Source organism: Colobus angolensis, unplaced genomic scaffold (assembly GCF_000951035.1).
Source record: "Colobus angolensis palliatus isolate OR3802 unplaced genomic scaffold, Cang.pa_1.0 Scaffold302, whole genome shotgun sequence".
NCBI classification, from domain to species: Eukaryota; Metazoa; Chordata; class Mammalia; order Primates; family Cercopithecidae; genus Colobus; species Colobus angolensis.
Window position 1 is genome coordinate 978,502 of NW_012116289.1, and position 21,000 is coordinate 999,501.

The 21,000-nt window shown below is 44.0% G+C and overlaps 1 protein-coding gene across 1 annotated transcript in view; it reads left to right on the top strand.

Annotated features, from left to right (window-relative positions):
• The window catches only part of BMPER (BMP binding endothelial regulator), a 256,801-nt gene that overhangs the window by 20,197 nt on the left and 215,604 nt on the right, over positions 1-21,000 (top strand). The window contains exon 4 of the mRNA XM_011950135.1: positions 13,549-13,648. Coding sequence (XP_011805525.1) covers positions 13,549-13,648 — 100 coding nt within the window. The remainder of the gene's footprint in view (positions 1-13,548; positions 13,649-21,000) is intronic.

Here is a 21,000-nt window from a genome sequence, read left to right on the forward strand (position 1 = left end):
AAAAAGAAAAAGAAAAAAGAAAATATGTTGGATTATTTCTAATTACCTGTTACTGCTCTTGACTTCGGACAATATGTTATCAAGCAGTGACCATTTGAAAGTATACAAATTATTTGACTTACTTGAGCAAAATCTTCCCGTGGCTTCTCATCTCACCCGGAATCCACCCCTCACTGTGCTCCAGCTGCGCACTAGCTGCGCACTGGGCTCCTCCTCACTCCTACAGGATACCCAACCCCCTCTCCACTGGGGTTTTGTTCTTTCCTGTGGCTGGAGCACACACATCCAATATATTCACGTATTCTCCTTCCTTCACTGAGGTATAGGTCTAATAAGACCCTCTTCTTATTAGAGGGTCTTTTCCTTTTTTTTTTTTTTTTTTTTTTTTGTGAGACAGAGTCTTGCTCTGTCACCCAGGCTGGAGTGCAATGGCACAATCTTGACTCCCTGCAACCTTTGCCTCCTGGGCTCAAGCGATTCTCCTGCCTCAGCCTCCCGAGTAGCTGGGATTACAGACAAGCGCCACCAGCTAATTTTTGTATTTTCAGTAGAGATGGGATTTCACCATGTTGCCCAGGCTGGTCTTGAACTCCTGACCTCAGGTGATCCACCTGCCTCTGTCTCCCAAAGTGTTGGGATTACAGGGGTGAGCCACTGCACCCTGCCTAAAGGGTCCTTTTCTGATCACTGTCCCCAACAGCCTCACACCTTGTCATTCTGTTCCCTTATCCCGCTTTATTTTCTCAGAGCCCTCCCCAGTGCCCATGAGATCCTACTGCTGGAACATCAGCTCTGTGAGGACACGGCCCTCCCATGTTCATTTGTACCCTCTGTACCTGGGACAATGCTGGGCTCATTCAGAGCATATTCGTTGGGCAAATTCATCTGTGCCACTGAGTTTCATTTTTTGATTTGGCAATTGGAAGATCTAACTATTTCCCTTCCCCAAAATAAATGATGAACTTTTCTTTCTACTCCAAACTTTGCTGCTTCTGTCATGATGACTTGCCCTTTTCGTAGCTTACATTATTGTGGGTATCATGTTTGATGGTGCGAAAACTAAACAAATCCACTGAAAGATGAAAAGTTGTCTCCAATGAGCACTAATGCTATCATAACAAACTGTGCAATGAGCAATATCATTCTAGAATAAAATTCTTTCCTATAGAAAACTGTTTTTGAAAAATAGATATTACCACTCCTGGTGGACTTGACAGCGTGATAATTATTGGTTTTAGAATGTAAGTTAAACTCCAGTATGTTATGTTTTATATTTTACCTAAAACATAGATGAAAGACTAGCAAAGTGTGTTAAATATTACAGTTTCATAGAGCAAGAAAATCATGGCACAAGATAAGCACCCCTTATTTTCCTGTGATATATGTGAAACAAACTGTTCTACTCAAAAATACCAAGTGAGGTTGCTACACTTCACTTGGAGTGCACTGGAATGTCATCATAGAAGAAGATTCATTTGTGAATTGTCAGTTCCAAAATGCTGACAGATGTAGGTCAAATTCTGTCTCAGTGAGATAATTGTATAACAGAACTTTTTAAAGGCTCATTTCAGTGGGCCACGTAGCGTCTAAAGAAACAAGAGACTTTGGATGATTTTTAGGAGTTTGTGGCAGTGGAATTTGGTCAAAACTGACCGTTCCCGCCTCACTTCTGAGCTTCTCTGAGTTGGTAACCGGCACTTCTTGCCCCTCGTGTTGCAACATGGGAGGTGCCTGTGCTGTGTTTATGCTTTAGTCTCTCTCCCTCTTGGATTGTAAGCTCTTCTAGGGCAGAAGATGTGTCTGATTCATATTTTCTGTTTCCATGAAAACCTGGCATAGTGCCTGGCCTGCCGCAGGGGCTCAAAAATATTAGTTAAACAGATTTGTGGATTTTTGGTCAGATAGATCTGAAATCTGCAGTGATTAACCTGCAGAAAAATCCAAGTTTATAGCCCCAATGTCACATGTTTCTAATAGCCGTTTGTTTTTCTGCAGATACTTTTGCCTTATTTTAGATATGTGAAAGCTTCTGGAAGCTGTTTTGTGATGGAACGCTTGTTAAAATTAATGATTAAGGATTCTAATTATGGTTGATATTTTCCTTTTAAAAATGGGCACATGCTGTGAATCCCTTCAGCAACGTTTATGTTGATAATGTTTTGTGTGTAATTGACCACTCTCGTTTCTTTATAACACCTTAATCTCAGAAAGGGATTATTTGCAAATCTGGCTTTCTTTGATGGTTTAATGAGTTTGCAAATGGACACTAGTAGATTAAAATTACATTCTAAACCAAGGAAATAAATCTGTGGCTTCTCCAGTTTTCTTCTGACATCTGCATGTGACCCTTGGGAAAGCTTTGGTGAAGAGAACACAGTGCTAATGGCCTTCGTGAATGAGTCAGACAAACCTTAGCTCACAGAATTGCCTTCATATGGGGGATGCTGTCTGAGGCTGACATATTCAGTTCTGCGAACTTCTAGCCAGCTAGAGAGCTCCTATTCCCTTGCTTCCCTACCTGACGTTACTTGGGCTAACTGGACAACCTCTGTAGTTGGCACCAATGTAAATACAGCCTGGGAGCAGAGATCTTTCCAGCAACTGAGGTGTCACCCTGCTCTTACTGTTACCCGGAGGGAGGACTACAGGATCCAGCTCTAAAGCTGATTGGCTTTTCGTCCCTGGGGTACCTTTGAAAGGCTCTGTGATTGCCGGTGGTCGGGGTCAATTGTGCAGATGTCTTTAAGAGTGTCTCACTGGTGACCAGAAAGTTACTTTGTCAAAATGACAGATGGGCTGTGAGCGGCTCCTCCACCCTGCCTATTCCCATGGATGTCAGCTCCATTTACTTGTCAACATCAGGTATTTTTGTAACTCCCAACAGCGCGCGGGCTTTCACAGGGCAATCCATGAAAAATCTGTTTCATTGGCTCTGTGGCTTGTTGTTGACCCACAGGAATGAGGGACACCTGAGGACCTGGTGGGTTCACTGTAGGTATGTGATCCAGGAAGGAGACATGTGCTGACTTGTGACAAGAGTGACAACCTTCCAGGGCTGGCCTCACAAAGAAGTGGCTTTGCCACCACCAATTGCCAAGGGAATCTAAGACATTTGGTTTCTGTGTTTTGTACGTGCTCACTCTTCTTCTACCCTTGACAGAGTTATTTCTATACATATTTAATTTTTTTTGTTTGTTTTTTTGAGACAGAGTCTCACTCTGTCCTCCAGGCTGGAGTGTAGTGGTGCGATCTCGGCTCACTGCAAGCTCCGCCTCCCAGGTCCACGCCATTCTCCTGCCTCAGCCTCCCGAATAGCTGGGACTACAGGCGCCCGCCACCACATCTGGCTAATTTTTTTGTATTTTTGGTAGAGACGGAGTTTTACCGCGTTAGCCAGGATGGTCTCGAACTCCTGACCTCGTGATCTGCCTGCCTCGGCCTCCCAAAGTGCTGGGATTACAGGCGTGAGCCACCGCGCCCGGCCTTCTGTGCATATTTAAAAGGCCCACTGAGTCATCTGTCTTTTGATACCAGACAGCCCAACTTCCTGTATTGCAGTAAGTCAAGAAAGGGGCTGTGTCAAAATCACGTCTCCAGCTATCACTTTCTTTAATGTCAGGTCTCGCGCTTTCCTGTGGAGTTACCTAATTTTATTACCGCTTTTAAACTCTTTACTCCCACTCCCCATTCTCTCCAAAACCCCCACCAACCTGGCCAGAAGATTCTGCACTGTCCCTTTGGGACTGGAAAGCCCCACTAATGCCTTCTGAGCCCCGGATCCTACAGGTAGTTGGAGTTGGACCCCGAAAATGTGGTTCGTCATCTTCTACCTACCTCAAAAGAACTCACCCGAAAGGTATAAAAATATTCATAGAATTTCATCACCCCTTTCTTTTTTGTTTTCCTTTGGGGCAGAGGAAGAAGCAGATTTATTATTCGTCATGTGCTGAAGGGCGCCCAGCAGTGTAAAATAACCAGAGGTGTTGAGGAGGCAGCCAGGCCTCCTGCGCGTAAAGCCGCTCTGCTTTGCAGGGCTTCCTTCTCCCTCACCCCTGGCTTGCAAATTCTTCCCAGGAGTCTTTTGGAAGTGTTCTCTGCAGCACCAACCCCATCCCACATCCCAGCTGTTGGAGTCCCTTCTGTTAGGAAGAGAGAAGGGTTGACTGAGGCATTTGGGCCAAATAAAGGCAGGACACCACCATGATCCCTCTGGGTTCACACACGTGGCAGAGTGAGATGCAACCTACCTGTTGGGTTTTTGGTTTGCTTTTGGGAACTGAGCACAGTGCAGAGCTGCATCTGTGGCAGGGCCCATGGGGCTCGATCCCTGGCTCTGTATGTTCCCTCCATTCCTGTTACACGAATGTGCTGTTGCCAGCAGACCCTTTGCTTCTACGACGTGCAGTCTAATAAAAAACAGGCAGTGCTACTCTCTTTTGGGCTACTATTTTTATTTGGTGGTTGTTTTTTTGTGTTCTGCCATCCCTAATGTTTTGGTTCTATTTCAAAATATGATTAAACAGAATGAGGAGCCATTTGACACTGCCCTGTTTTAAATCAGACTTCTACTTGAGCAGCTGGGACACTCTAATGGACTATGTTTCTTTGTTCTGTGAGTTTCTTGAAAAAGCCGAAAAAAAAAAAAAAAAAGCCAGACCTAAACCCTTAAACAGAATAGGACCCAAAACAATCCCTCCAACAAACTAAAACCCATTTAAAAAATGGAAATGTTAGGTAACATAAATATCAGAAGGGCCTCCTTATTAATCCCCCATTGCCTCTGCTGGCACGTGTCATATTTTCAAGGTATGGGATCAGGAGAACACTGTCATTTAGTGATGTATTAGGGCCATATATCATCAGAACATTGTCTTTGTAGGGGATATGGGTACTAAAAGACACGATTCTGGCCAGACAGAACCGCAGGGGGTCTTACTTCTTTCTTCCACCCCCCTGCCTTTTTCTTTAATCTCCCTCTGTTTTGTGTTGCAGAGAAGTGAATTTCTTCATGGGATATGACTTGTTGCAAAATAATCGGGGGGCCCCAGTGGGCTTCATAAAGTCTTTTTAAATGGCCGGGCTTCAAGGGCAGCTTTGTTCGGAGTTTGCACTGTGAGCTGGGCTGGAGGAGGCGGTGTTTGCCAGGGCCTGGGTCTCTGGGGTAAAGACTCGTTGAGCCTAGACGGGAGGGAAAAAGAATAACACTCCCAGATGGAGCGCAATGAATTGCATGATGTTCTTGCAAGGCAGTTTAACATTAAGTCTACAAAATTATGGGCGTGAGATGCTGCAAGTCTCCCAGGAGAGTACACCCTTCTGTTCAAATCAAAGAAGAAATGAGAGGACTTGGCAGGTTCGGGTCCAGGTTTTGGTCAGCCTTGCAAATGACCAGGCACTCAGAGACTGGGACTTGTTTTGAGTTTTTAAGTCAGAGACTTAATCTGTCTTTCCTAAAAGGCACTATTTTTACTTGTGTGTTCAAAATGCAACCGTAAAGCACCAAGGTTTATAAAGGTCTGAAAATGGGGTGCTTAACAAAGGCAAACATTTAAATTCTTAGCTGCAAGGGGAAGGCGGCTCCCTTAGCCTCTAAATGAAGCTGTATAGCATAATGATGAAATCATAGGATTTGATATCAGAGTCCTGGGTTTGAATCTCTGCCCTGGCCAGCTATGTAAACCTGGGTGAGCCGTTTAACCTCTCCGTGCCTCAGTTTACTTACCTATAAGATGGGGTGGGAGGTAAATCAGTACGTTCTTCAGGCTTGTTTGCAAGGGTTAAATGACAAAATACACAAAACATGTTCAGCATGGTGGGGCATATAATAGATTTTCTATAAATGTCGGGTGTTATTCTTCTTCATAGTTCAGCAACCTGCCTGGAAAACAGTATGTTACTTCATTGTTTGGTTAGAGATGGATCAGCTTGTTTGTGGCCCTGACTGTGGAAGGGATTTGCAAAAGCAGTGGAGGCTGGGGTTGCAGAAAGGTCTGGAAATGCCACTTTATGTTAACGGCGTGAGGTATATTGTGCAAAGGCTACAGTTGGCACCTCCCATCTCTTGGACTAAACTCCGTTGGGAAAGAGGTCTTGGGGGAAGCCACTTATTTCATCTGGGGAGTTTGGGTCCTTTTCCCTTTCAGCTTCATGTTCTTCATCTTAGAAATGGATTTCTTCATGTTGTCTTTCTGTTTTTTCCCCAAGTTCTGTTGAGTTAAGAGACATGACCCAGAGCCTTGGACTTGTACACTTACGGTTTGTGGCTGACCAAACTGCCTTTTATTTTTTTTCTTCCAGATATTTCTATGTAAGAGTTATAAGAAAGTCAGTTTTACTATCAGTAATGAAGAATGAGCAAACAAAAGCTTAATTAAAGTAATAAATTATCAATCAATTTTAATACTGCCATTGGCAACCACTGGGCTATCTCAGGGCCCCCCTACCCATGCTCCATTATTATTTTCCAAGAGACTGAGAACAGATTTTGTCCAAAGGGGACAGGCTGGAGCAGGTACAAGCTTGCATTCTCTCCTCTGTGAGTTCATGCTCACTTGCTCAGGATTTCCCCTGACCGAATGTTCTAGAGAGGTCATCGCTTCATTTTACCATCTCCAATGATCAGAACTGCTGATAAGCAGTGAAATCTCACTGGGTGCAGTGGCTCACAGCTGTAATCCCAGCAGTTTGGGAGGCTGAGGTGGAGGATCACTTGAACCCAGGAGTTTGAGATCAGACTGGGAAGCTTGTCTCTACAAATCAAAAAATAAATAAATAAATAAAGTAGCCAGGAGTGGTGGTGCATTCCTGTCATCCCAGCTCCTTCTGGAGGCTGAGATGGGAGATCGTTTGACTTTGGGAGGTTGAGGCTGCAGTGAGCCATGATTGTGCCACTGCATTCCAACCTGGGTGATGGAGCAAGACCCTGTCTCAAAGAAAAGCAATGAAATCTGGCCCCTTTGGGTCTTTGGTTGCTGCCAACACACTTCTTTTTTCAGCTTTTGTTTCCATCTCTTCATTCTAGAACCCTGAAGGCTTAAAGTCTGGTCTGCTTGCCCAAGTCCTGGGTAATCCCTTCCTTCCACGGCACCTCTCATAGGTTACCTTGTACCAGGGCAGAAACGTGGCAGGAGACCTCACCTGTTTGGCCCACGTGGCCTGTCCAGAAAATCTGCAGACTAGCTTAACTTACATGCTAGTCTATTTCTAAAATCTCAACAGCCTATTGCTAACCTAATTTGGATATGACACTCCTGTACATTTTAGTGCTGTGTGCCTTACAAACTAACCTTCCCAGCTGGTCCCATAAGCCAGGCTGGGAACTGGGTTCTGTTCCTGGGTCCACTGCCAGCTGCCTCTTTGAGGGATCTGAGACAACCTCATTGTGTGCCATTTCTCCATCTGCAAATCTTAATAAACCTGTGAGGATTAATGAAATAATGTCTACAGAGATCGTTAGAAGAAAGTGCTATGTAAACCTGAAGTATTATTCTTCTGTTTATGAGAAGTGGTATAATATTGCCTGGGAGAAATCATGACCTGTGTTCAAAAGTGCTAAAAATTTCCCTTTGACTCTTTGAGATCTGGAATTGGGTTACAATGGGGATACTTCAAGGGAAGTTGACCTCTTTGACTTCATACATAGAGAGACTAGAAATTCCAATGAGAATATACACGCTGATGTGGGATCAGCTTCCCCTGCTCCCTCCTCCTTGGGACACTTGAAACAAGACATCCATATTCCTAACAACAAATTCCTATTTGAGCCATCTTGAGACTCTCCACATGGAACACCATTGTGTAAGCTCTTTGATAATAAAAATTTGAGTAAGCATCAAAGTGTCCTATTTGTGCCTAGCAACGATGATGGCTTTTGAATCAAGGTGAAGTTCTCTTTCGTGCTTCTCACTGTGCCAGAAGTTACACCGTAGTGTTTGTGTGTTCTGCTGATGTCTGTTGTCTTATTTTCCCCAAGAGCTTGTAGGTTTCTGGAGACTAGGAACCTTGCTACATGATTTCTGTCTCTCTCCTGCAGCACTGAGTATAGTGATACGTCTGCCAGGGCTTTTTCAGCTTTGGAGCCTCCACTGCTAAGCAACTTTTCCTCTCAGAGTCACCAGGGTGGGGCATCTATCCCAAGAAATGGGCTATTTGGGATGAATGTGGGTCTATCCCCAGGGATATTTGTGTTTTGGTGGAGAATTCTTGAAGGTAGCAAAATCTGTAAGCTCCTCCCCAAAAAAGACTACCGCGATGGAATAACGGGACTCTGCCGCTTTATTCCCTGCAGTCACACTACCTGGCCCATGTGCTTCATTGACATATTGAGTATTGTTCACTCGGGCAGAAAAACATACCACAACCTCACAGCCTTCTTGGTTTCCTGAAAAAGAATCTGTCACTTTGAATTTGCTAGTTTGCCAAATGACAGCTGTTTGCTTCCCAGGCAGGCTTTGCTGTCATCAGAGACAGGGATGGAGGGAAAATAATGCCATCATCTAGGGGAAGGGTCTTGTGTTGATCTGCCACCTTCATAGCATGGCTAACCAAATGGACGATCAGCAGGCAGGCACGAGGTCTTTTCATTTTCACTCTTATTTCGAGAGATTTGTGATGGTGTTTCATAGCCTAAAAATAAAAGGTCTGCCCGCAGACATTTCTCCCTCCACTACCCTCATCATATTAGCTGCTGTGTTTTCCTCTTCAGATTTTGATTATATTATTTTTTATTATAAATGAAAGGTCAAGGAATACTTTTCGTATTCCATAATAGGATTGGTTCTGGAAGAATCTTTGAAAAAAAAATACGTTCAAGACATTGGGGCTTGGAATAGAACAGAAGCGTCTCAAAAGCATGTTTTTCTGGTCGAGGAAAGCACACAGGAACGTTTCACAGCGGTGCTCTGCTATCTTCTCTGTACACCTCCGCCCTATGCTCATGGGAAAGTTCATGCCGCTCCCCACCAGACACTGGGAAACACTCCCAAGGCGGCGCTGGCGGTCTCAGGGCTGCAATTCCTGAGACCGGGCACTCTGTGCTGCCATCTCGTGGCAGATCTCAGACACAGCAAGCTGACTGCCGGAATCCTGTTTGAACTTGGCTTGCGGCGGGAGCTGTGGTTTGGCTCACATCCTTATAGAGCTTTGTTGCCAGTCATGTTGATTTTTAAAAAATGTTTTACTCCCTATGCCCCCCTTGTAGTTTTTCATGTTGGCACTTCATTTAATGTGCCTCCAGAGGCTACGTTTTGGGTTTTGATGTATTTGACCAATGTTAGAGAATCGGTTAACTATCTTCCTTAAAGGAGGCAGTAATGCAGACAGACGCTTTTGACAACAGGTAGACCGCTGGCTGGCAACCCTAGAAAGAGGGACTCACGGGAGACTGAGACTGAAAGATGCGGTGGGGTTTATTGCTCTTATTCATTGGTTAGGGTTTTTTTTTTTTTTTTTTTTTGAGTATTCTGACCTTTTCCTTGAGTGTATTTTTGCCACCATTTCTCTTGTTTAGATTCGGAGAGACTCAAACCCAAGCTGGGATTTGGGGAGAAGTGTTTGAGGATGCCAGTCTGGCTTTCAGAGGCATGATAGTCTCATCCCTGTTGATATCCAAATTGGAACAACTTTCTTTGTTACCAGCAAACAGCTGGTGTCTGCAGACCTTCCCGTGGTTGGCCATGACACAGGCCCCTGGAGTTGCTCTGCTCTAGTTAGAGAATTCCTGTCTGGAGCCACCAGGAAGGCACCAATCTCCCCTGCAGCCTGAGGGCAGGAACATTATTTTGTTCTTTTCTGCATCCTGAATGCCTGGGAAGTAGCAAAGTGTGGCATTTAAATGACAGACCTCTATCTGTATTCCAGATCTGTCTCTTGGGTGACTCTGGGCAAATTTCCTAACCTTGATCCCTCCTCTGTAAGATGGAGATCATGAGGAATTTTTGGTGAGAAAAATGCACATAAGATTCTTAGCACAGAGCCTGAACACACAGAGAACGAGTTTAGTAAGTGTGAGCCTGTATTAGAAAATGTTTCTCGAATGAAGATGTGAACAGAATGAGCCTTGACCCCGAGTCAGAGTGGTAACACGTAGTGCATGTGGGGATGAGGCAGCCCAGGGGTGAGGCAGTCCTGAAGGCATGGCTTTGCGTGTGTCACTTCTCACCAGAGTCACTGGCTTGAGGACAAGTGTTTTTGTCTCTTGGCAAAATTGGGAAAGCGAATGGAGTGGTCTTAATTAACCTGTGTTTGAATTTACTCTGTAGCTGCTGGACTCAATTAAGGAAATGGAGAAATCAGGCTCTCACCAGCAATTCCCTGAGCTTTTAAATTTTTTTCTTGCAAGGCCTGGGATTCCAAAGACATATTCCACGTTCACACCAATCAGACACCAGGGCAATGATCAGATATGGCAGTTCTGTACCAATGTGACCGTTGATAGAATATTTAAAAACTCCCAGTGGAATAAGAGGGGGAAAATCCCACTAAATCTACATCTAAGGTTTAGGCTTGTTCTATGTGTGTGTACCAAAAAAAAAAAAAAAAGCCAGATGTGAATCTACAAACCATCTGGTTGGAATAACTTTTGTGCTGGACTGTAATTACAAGCTATTTATTATGAATCTTGGGATCCTGTTATGGATTTTGACTGGCTCCCAGGTTTCTAAGTCAGCAAAGAGTTCCTATATTTAAGTGAGTGTGTGCCTTCCTATTTATCAGATCCCAGATTGTGTCTTTACTTTGACTGCCCTGAGAGCTTTGAACTCTCTGTATCTGAAGATCCTTCCCTTCAGAAAGGAGATGTGCTTGGGAGTGGCCCTTGGCTAAGGCTGCAGCCAGGTTTGCCGAATGCATAAAGCCATAAAGTCCTGGTAACAGAAGCTCTGTTAATGAAGTTTCTTTCACAATTTTCCTGGGGTAGGAGAGTCGGGATAAAATATAGCTTGCAAGAACTATGCTTTTCAAAATGAAGTCTCTGTCGACAATGCCAAGCAGCATACATACCTGGTGGCTATCCTTGATGACTTTGGTGGGAGTTGGGGGAGGTTATTAATTTTTTAAAAAAATGTCTCTTTAATTTGAAGGGTGACCATAACATTGTATGACCTTTGTAATTTAAGAAAAAATTATAAAAATCAATCTAAGGGCTGTGCCTTATAGTTAGCCTTGATGCCACCATTGTCATGGAGAAGAGGGGGTGAGGGAAGGAGTTCTGGGGAGCGTGGGGCCAGCACACTTGGCTTCAGATTGTAGGTCTGCTGTTCACAAAGGGACTGTGGACAGCTCCTTATCCCAGCTCAGCCCCGGCAGCCACAGAAATACTCTCCCCTGACAGCAGTGGTTCTCAGCCCTAGCTGAACATTGGAATTACCTGGGAGCTTGAACAAATACCCATGCCTGGTCCTTAGATTAACCAGATCTGAGCTGCGGGGAGTGGGAAACCGTGGCAGTCTTTGTTAAGAATCCCACAGGAGGTACTAATGTGCAGCTAAGGATGAGGGTCACTGTCTCACAGGATTTTAGGAGTAAATGAGGTCAGTCCCTTGAGGGCATGTACCATGTAACAGATCCCAAAAAAGGAAAGAGAAAGAGAGAGAGAGAGAGAGAGAGAGAGAAAGAGAGAGAGAGAGAGAGACTGTATGACTCAGGTCACCCTCCCATCATAAGGACAACCAGTAAATGAAAAAACAAAACAGCAGCAGCAGCCCCTGCAGGTGTGGGGTGCAGGTGGCTGTGGATTGATGTCCTTTCTCTAGGTGTTGGACAAGTCCTGGGACAGTTTCAGGAATATTCACCACATTCATCCCAGCATTCCTTAGCTGAAATGAGCATCATTTTCTATGTGTGCCATTCAGCGGATGAGTTTGAGCAACGCCGGTTGTGGCTCATTATTTCTATGCCTCAGTTGCCCTTGCAAAAGCCACGAGGGCAGGGAAATAACAGGACTGATGTGGAAACAGCTCCGGGCAAGGCAAGGCCCAACCCTCCCCCGTAGAACTCACTCTCAGGCAGTTGTGACTGTGAGTCGGAGGGAGTGGGGTTCTGGCACTCACAGATGTTCTCATCTTTGAAAGGAGAGGGGATAGCAACCTGGATTTATTTTAGAATTAGACCCTGGGAGCATCTTACACTCTGGAACTCCCAGGGAATTTCAGGGCAGCATAGAAGGTGACACGTTTTATTTTGGAACTGCCTTGGGGTTGGACTGTGGTGCATGAGCTTTGCTTGGGTTCCCAGACTCCAACACACCACACACACACACACACACACACGTACACACACACAAGCTCGCAGGCACATATGCATATGCACATGCACACAGACACTCCTGCAGGCTCGCATGTGTCTCCTTGGTTCTGAGCAAGAAATAGTGAGATCTTCTTAGTCTCGTGGCATGGAGGCGTACTGGGTACACTTGAGAATCTTCTCAAATTTGTTGTCAGGGCTGAGTTTGGATTTCTTCTTTATTAATACGTATTCCAAGAGAGTTCTAGGTTCATTTCAAGGTGAGCAGAGCCGGCCAGTTGCTCCTCTCCAACTTGCCCCCAGATGAGGCACTGGTAGTGCTTGCTGTCATCCAGGGAAGGGCATAGGTGTGCACACATTGATGTCTTCATCTTGAGTTCCATCCCTCCCACTGGAAAGCTGGGTCATCTTGGAAAAGTCAGCTACCTTCTCTGAGCAGCCGTTTTCTTGTTTGCAAAATGGGGATAATGATACTGACCTCACAGAATTTTAGTGAGAATGAAAGCCACAGCACCTAGCATGTGGTCGCCACTTGGTAAATCTCACATTTTGTTGAATTTTTTGAGACAGTATTTTTGGTTCTGGTGCATACAATCCATATATAAACAGGCATATCCATCACGTTTGTATCTTCTTTAAGACATTTTAACAGCTAACCTTTCGGGAAAAAACCAAAGATGCAAATGTTCACCGCACGTTCATTAGCATAAGTGCTAATATAATGCAGCTGTCCCACAGCTATAAAGCACTGACGTCCGTGTCTCTGCTTGGCATGGAGAATATTATTTTTTCTTTTACCAAGCCGATCCAATACTCAACTTTGTCATTATTTGAGTTGGAACTTTAGATTGCTGCATTTTAATGCACTCTACCATTAAGGATTGTTGGACGGCCATGTGAAAATATTTTTGTTCTCACGATGCAGTCCTGGCCCAGGTAGCCCAACAGGCAAAATATGGTTCACACAAATATTATCGTTTCTGCAGTGTGTACTAAAAAGAAACCTTAGAATCTGAAGGAGCGGGAGAGAACTTCTCCCTTGGCAATCGGTTATCTAGGTGAAGCTGGCTTTTTAAAGAAGGAACTTTTCATCTCCTCTCATCTGACTCTGATCTCCAAAGTCCTGTGTTCCTGGATGAGTGTTTGTTTCTGTTTCAGAGACAGCAAAATCCTATTTGCTCTCACAGTGTTTTCTTGCCAGGTGAAGGCGATGTAAGAGGGGCGCTGGGAAAACCTCCGTGGTGTGTTAGGATTTGGGGAATTCTGTTTGATGTTTATTTCAAATGTCTCGTGTCTCTTTTTGCCTAGAACAAGGAAGTGACATGTAAGAGAGAGAAGTGCCCCGTGCTGTCCCGAGACTGTGCCCTGGCCGTCAAGCAGAGGGGAGCCTGTTGTGAACAGTGCAAAGGTGATTGATATCTTGGCCGTCTTCTCTCCTGGCTGCTGCTTCAGGCATTTTTATTTCTCTTTCTCTCACCTTTCTTTTCACTCAGCTCTTGGCTGGGGTGCACATGGGTGGGGAGGAGAAGTAGGGTGTGTGTGCGTGTGTGTGTGTGTTTGTGTGTATGTGTGTGTCTGGGGCTGGGAGGAAGGGGACTCTCCTGGAGGAGGGATGAAAGTATGTGAGCATCTGCATATTTGGTTTATTTTCTAAGGCAGGTTGTTAAAATGTTGTAGCGAAGAGGCAACCATCATGCCCCTGCATATTTGTACACACGCACCTGAGCATATTTTGTCAACAAGTTTCAACACTCAGTTTTTCCAGGCTCCACACTTACCCTGCCCACCTCTCCTGGAGAGGTCTTTATGCCTGTATTTTATCATTTTGGTCCTCATTAAAATTTTCCTTTCCTTCCAAATTAGATCTAAGTCTCTCCGCCTGTCTTGGAAGCATCTCTAACGTCTCCTTAATCCAGCCTCATTTTCCATTGCCCTCCAGCCCCATGCTCCCTCAGGAATGTGCTGTTCCTGGTCTCACCTCTCTCTTGGCCTTAGTGCGGGTCTTTTTCCCCAACCTGTCCGGGTGCTGCCTGTGCTCAAGGTGCCCAGCCCTTATCTGCCACGATCCCCTTCAGATTTCTATGGCGTCCAGAAGCCCACGTGGATACCGCAGTGGTGTGATTTTCCCTCTCTGCGGTTTCATGTAGATCGTCAGCTCCCTGGGGATTTCACACTGTCTATATGTCAACAGGGCTTCACAGTGTGGGGCCATGCAGGAGGCAACATTAGCCCAGTGTTCAGGGTGTGGGCTCTGGAGTCACCTTGCCGAGTCTGAATCCAAGTGTACTGGCTGGCAGAGTGTTTCCCAAATTTCACATCTATGTGGAAGCTCAGAATGTGACCTTGTTTGGAACTAGGCCCTTTGCAGGTATAGTTAATTAAGATGAAGTCATACTGAATTTGGGTGGCCCCAAATCCAATGTGACTGGTGTCTTTATAAGAAGAGGAGGAAACAGAGATAGACAGAGACACACAAAGAGTGGCAGAAGCTGGAGTGATGCTGCCACCAGCCTAGGATCACCCAGGGCTGCCAGGATCTAGCAACGGCAAGGACTGATTCTTCCCAAGTGCCTTCGGAGGGAGCATGCCCTGCCGACACCTTGATCTTAGACTTACAGTCTCCAGAACTGTGAGACAATCAATGTCTATTGTCTTAAGCCTGGGGAAGCTCATCCACCACATTTCCATATGAGCAGGGGGAGACGTGGATCCTCTCTTGATCTCATCACCTCATTTGTTAAGTGAGGACAACAGGTTGGGCGTGGTGACTCATACCTGTAATCCCAGCACTTTGGGAGGCTGAGGCGGGCAGATTACTTTAGGTCAGGAGTTCAAGACCAGCCTGGCCAACATGGTGAAACCCCATCCCTACTAAAAATATAAAAGCCAGGTGTGGTGGTGGGTGCCTGTAATCCCAGCTCCTGGGGAGGCTGAAGCAGGAGAATCACTTGAATGCAGGAGGCAGAGGTTGCAGTGAGCCAAGATTGCGCCACTGTACTCTAGTCTGGGTGACAAAGCAAGACTCCATCTCAAAAAACAAAAACAAAAAAACAAAGAACGAGGACAATTGTGTTCGAGGGACTAACATGGGAAGATGTATTCACCGTACTGCATGTCAACATCTCTCAGGTAATGGAAGTATAACTGATGCCCTTCGCATGCTTGACAGGCTTTCGGTTTGCTTCTCCACGACTGGTCGTGCAGAAGGGAGCTTTCTCATGCTGTAGTGTGTAGCCTTCTTTCCTTCTTGACCTGCTAGTTCCTTTATCACCACCCTTTCCTCGTCATATCTTAGTATTTCAAAGGAAAGAGATACCCAAGACAAACACATTTCCTGAACATTCTTTTTGGGCTTAAGATGATAAGCCTCTTCTCACCAAACTGGACCCAAGGATAGGCCAGCGAGTGCAGTGTCCTGAGTTCTCTTTCTGATGGAAATCCCAAGGCATTTGGGGGGAGGTCAAGAATCCTGCCCTGCCCTAAGGCGGACCTTCATGAGAGGGACTCCTGAATGGGTGGTAGGGTTTGGCTTTCCGTCCCCACCCAAATCTCTTCCTGAATCGTAATCCCTGTAATCCCCATATGTCAAGGGAGAGACCAGGTGGAGGCAATTGAATCATGGGGGTGGTTCTCCCCTATGCTGTTCTCATGCTGTTCACAAGACCTGATGGTTTTGTAAGGGGCTTTTCCCCCTTTGCTTGGCACTTCTCCTTCCTGCCACCTTGTGAAGAAGGTACCTTGCTTCCCCCTCACCTGTTGCCATGATTGTAAGTTTCCTGAGGCCTCTCCAGCCATGCTGAGCTGTGAGTCAATTAAGCCTCTTTCCTTTATAAATTACCCAGTCTTGGGCAGTTCTATGTAGCAGTGTGAAAATGAACTAATACAGTGAGTCTGACTTTTCAGGGGCCTTGGGGTGGATGTTAATATGCACCCTTTGTTTTCTCTCTTTCTACCTCATAATACAGTGCTTGTCTCAAGGGTTTTAAGGGATACAGTCCTGTTCACTCTTAAATACTGGAGACTCCCAGTATTTTGGTGAGTTTTTTTTTTTGGAATTGTAACTTATGCTCATAGGAGAAGCCTCAAAAAACAGTCTAAACTGTGGAAAAGCAGGAAAAAAATATAATCTCACCATCCAGAAATAACAATTGTTATCATTTGATATATTTATTTCCATATTTTCCCATGTAAAAGTGTTTACAGGGTTGATATTTTACTACTCACATTGCATTATTTACATTTTTTCCTACTTAAACATTAGGGCATAACATCTCTGTTATTTGGACATATTAACCTTAATAGATGCATAAGATTCTGTTGTAAGAGCATACCAAAGTTCATTTGGTCATTTCTGACCATATCTTTGGGCAGTTAGGTTGTACCTTGGGTTTTAGCTTTGAATGTGAATAAAGCCAAGAAGCTAACACCAAACAGCCTTGTGTAGTAAAGGAATAAGGACTGGAGGGAGACCCTTGGGAGGGCATTCCCAAGGCCCCTCAGATCTGAGTGTTAACCCAACCTGGGTTTGGCCTCCCAAGGAATCCCAGTAAACCTCTCCGTAACTCTTTTGCATTCTGCATTCATATAGGGGAAAACAACAACAAATCAGTGGGTAGCAGAAATTCTGAGACAGCAGTAGCAGCTGCATTTCTGATAAGTCCTCTAACAAGAGCCTGCATGCTCATGCTGAAGCTTTTGACTGTTCTTGCTCAATGAGAGTGGTTTAGTGAGGAATCATAGTAGTGCAGAAGTTTGCTGATAATACTTTATAACTAAATCATGTCTAGGCATGATTGCCTCAGGGTCAATGAATTTATATATATAATTTAATATATATATTTATATAATATAATTTATGTATGTTAGAAGTAAAAATAGAATTTTAATATAAATAAATATATGTTTATGTTATATATATTTATATATATGTAACATAATACACAATGGAGTCTCCTTAGCAAAGAAATGGAGACTCGTTTATCAGATCATTTCACACAGTGGTTCCCAACCTTTTTGGCGCAGGCACCTGTTTCATGAAAGACCATTTTTCCATGGACCGGGGTGGGGGGATGGTTTGGGGATGATTCAAACGCATTACATTTATTTCACACTTTATTTCTGTTATTATTACATTGTCATATGTAATATAATTATCTAACTCGCCATAATGTGGAATCACTGAGAGCCCTGAGCTTCTTTTCCTGTAAGTGGATGGTCCTATCTAGGGGTAATGGGAGCCAGTGACAGATCCTCAGACTTTCGATTCTCATAGAGTGCACACTTAGATGACTAGGATGTGCAGTTCACAGTAGAGGTTGTGCTTCCATGAGAATCTGATGCTGCAGCTGATCTGACAGGAGGCGGAGCTCAGGCGGTAATGTGAGTGATGGGGAGCAGCTGTAAATACAGATGAAGCTTCGCTTATTTGCCCTCTTCTCACCTCCTGCTGTGTGGCTCAGTTCCTTACAAGCTACAGACCCGTAGGAGTTCGTGGCCCAGGGTTGGGCACCCTTGATTTAACACATTGTAACGGGAGTGCTGATAGACTGAATTCTCCGTATTTTGAACGGTATCTGCTTTCAGAGGTACTACCTTTTGCAGTTTTTAAAGCTGCTCACCAGGCTGTGTGGTCAGGCCTCTTGAGGAGGTGCATTCAGCTTGTACCTAACATAGTGCAGTGGGTGCCAGGCAGAACGGGTGCAGGGCGTGGCTCTATTGGCAAGCATATGGGAAGGTGAAATCTAGTATTGTTAGTGGATGACCAATAGTGAAAGCTTACTAGATGCTGCAAGTTACCCTTGAATGTTGTTTCCTGTTTGTTCTTCCTTTTACCTGAGGGAATGTGTATACACAGTGTTTCTCAAAATGTAATGGATCACAGAAGCAGCAGTTAGAATGCAGATTCCTGGGGCTTGCCAGGTCAGCAAGATGATCATCCTCTTCATCAAAACAGCAGCAGGTAGTACTCCTGGTGGTACTTACTTAGAGGCAGGCACTGAATCCTCACAAGGTCAGCCCCATTTTATAGATGGAAAAATGGTGACACTGAGAGCCTTAGTGACTTTCCCAATGTCACAGAGCTAGTAAGTGACAGAGATGGGAGACAGACCCAGGTGGTCTCACCATTAGGCTTGCAGGCCTGCTGTATCAGCAGCACCCAGCCTGGGCCCCTGACTGTAGTGTTTTTAAGTTTCCACTGAGACCCTTATGCAGACAGGCTTGAGGACTACAGCTACCAGACAACGGAAAAAAAGAGAGAGGATTGGCCTTCCTAATGGAGAAATGAGAACCACATCCCACAGCTTTTAGAGGCTGATAGTCATTACCTGTCCTGGTCAATATTCTTGAGAAAAATCAAGCTTAAGACCATGTAGGCATGAAAAATCTCTTTACCTTTTGTAGTGGGAGACCATGTTTTCTCTTTGACCCTTTGCTCTTTTCCTATTTTGAAAATCACTAGAATGATTAAAAAAGAAATAAATGAAAACAGCAGATAATGACCAAGAAAACATCACTCTGATGTTGAAGTGCTAGGGAATGCTTATCGGAAGTCTTTCCCAGTTCTTTGATTGTGTAAGTAAATGGGAGTGGGGGGACTTGAACCCCAAGAACTGGCTCACGTCCTCCCATGATTTGTTGGAACTTTCTTTTCTTTTTCCCTTCTGACTTCTCTCTCATTCTCCTTTCCTTCCTCGGCACAATTATATTTAGTTTTAAATTTAATTAAACACTACATTAATATATTATTGTACTAAAAAAGTTAAATAAGAAAGGAGAAAGAAGTTCTTTTTGAGCCTGTGAAACCCACTCTGCTCGGAAATAACAACTGTTATCAATTTATTGTGTGTTTTCCAGACCTTTTTCAGTTTATTACATGTATATGTAATTTTGTCTGTGTACTCTTATTTTTACATAAATGGAAAGAAATGGTCTTTTGCAGTTTGCTTTGGCCAGGAAGAAAAAAAAAAAAAAAACCCAAACCAAAGAACAAAAAACCCAAAAATCAACAACAATGTGACTTAGGAATTTTCCCAGGCCAGTTCATGCTTTTTCAATTCTTGTATGGATTCCATAGTATAGATATAGAGTAATTCATCTAGCACCTCCCTATTGATAGCCATTTAGATTTTGAGTTTTTGCAAAGCTGCAGGGAACCAGCTTGTCATTCCTGTCAGGCCTATGTGTGTCTGTTCCTCAAGGACAGAGACCTAGAAATCACAGGGTTGAGTGAAGAGGTGTGCATGTGTCAAACTATGATGGACATTTTTACTAAATGGCTCCGAAAAAGACAAGGCTATTCTCTTTCCCTCTTCCCTGAGAGTTTTTAAGCCCTTTCTCCATAAAAGATGATAGACTTTAGGAGGGAAAGCTGGCTTCACACGTGGCAAAATTTAGACCTGTTTGGATATCCTTGCTTTCCCTGATTTCCATTCCATCTAGCGAATTCCCCCACTTCAGACCGTACATTCACACTCCTGACCCAGTTCTCTCCTGCTCTGGATTTCCCCATATTACCGGGGATATGTTCCTCTCCCTTTTGGTGGTTTGGTGAGAAGTGGTATCAAGCTCTGTTTAAAGGGCCTGAGTGTCATCAATTGCTGTTGTGTTTTCTACAATAAAGTGTAGAAAGCACTGACAGTTGTCAACAAGTTAACACTTAAATGGTAGTGTTATCACAGAATTTGGTCCAGTATTGCAGAACTTCAGTGATAGAATGGACTAAATTTAGAATATAGGCCAGATGAAAAATGTGGGGAATGTTTTACTGGCCTCTTATTTTGAAGAATGATTTTTTTCTTCTATTTTTATTTATTTTTAAATTAATTATTATTATTATTTTTGAGACAGGTCTCTCTGTGTCACCCAGGCTGGAGTGCAGCAGTGTGATCTCGGCTCACTGCAACCTCCGTCTCCTGGGTCCAAGTGATTCTCATGCCTCAGTCTCCCAAGTAGCTGGGATTACAGGTGTGTGCCACAATGCCCGGACATTTTTTTGGTATTTTTAGTAGAGATGAGGTTTCACTGTGTTGGCCAGGCTCATTTCCAACTCCTGGCCTCAAGTGATCCTCCTGCACTGGCCTCCCAAAGTGCTGGGATTACAGGTATGAGCCACAGTGCCCAGCCTAAAAATGATTTTCTCAATGGGAAATATTATTGTTATCATTTTTGTCATCCTAATCATAAAACATATTCTGCATTAGAAACCTTTGAAATAGTTCAGAAATTATTATTATTATTTTTGTTAGTTTTGAAACTTCTAATACAGGGAAAGTATGAGAGAAGAAGGCATGTTATCATCTCATTTTTTGCTTGGTTAGTCTCTTAAGAAATTTGGGTTATTTAAAATTCCTCAAATTACTCTATAGTTTCTATTTATAGTTTATTCTATGTGTACTTTATCTCTGTGAGCTACTTCTGTAATTAATGTGCATAGTTATTTATAATTATGTGGAATGTCATTTTATTCCTTTAAATAATTACAGAAGTTTATATATATTGTAAGTTGGTCTTTACTACTATACCTATTCTTGATGGGTCTTCACGGGTAGTTCCTATTCTTTAAGGCCAGGATGCCGATCAGAATACAGCTCCCCAGAGATGACATTGTTCCTGCAGGAAAACATAATTTTATATGTTGATCACCTTCTAGTGTGATGGAAAGTGTTACTATTTTTTTTCTTTTTTGAGACGTAGTCTAGCTCTGTCGCCCAGGCTGGAGTGCAGTGGCGCGATCTCAGCTCACTGCAAGCTCTGCCTCCT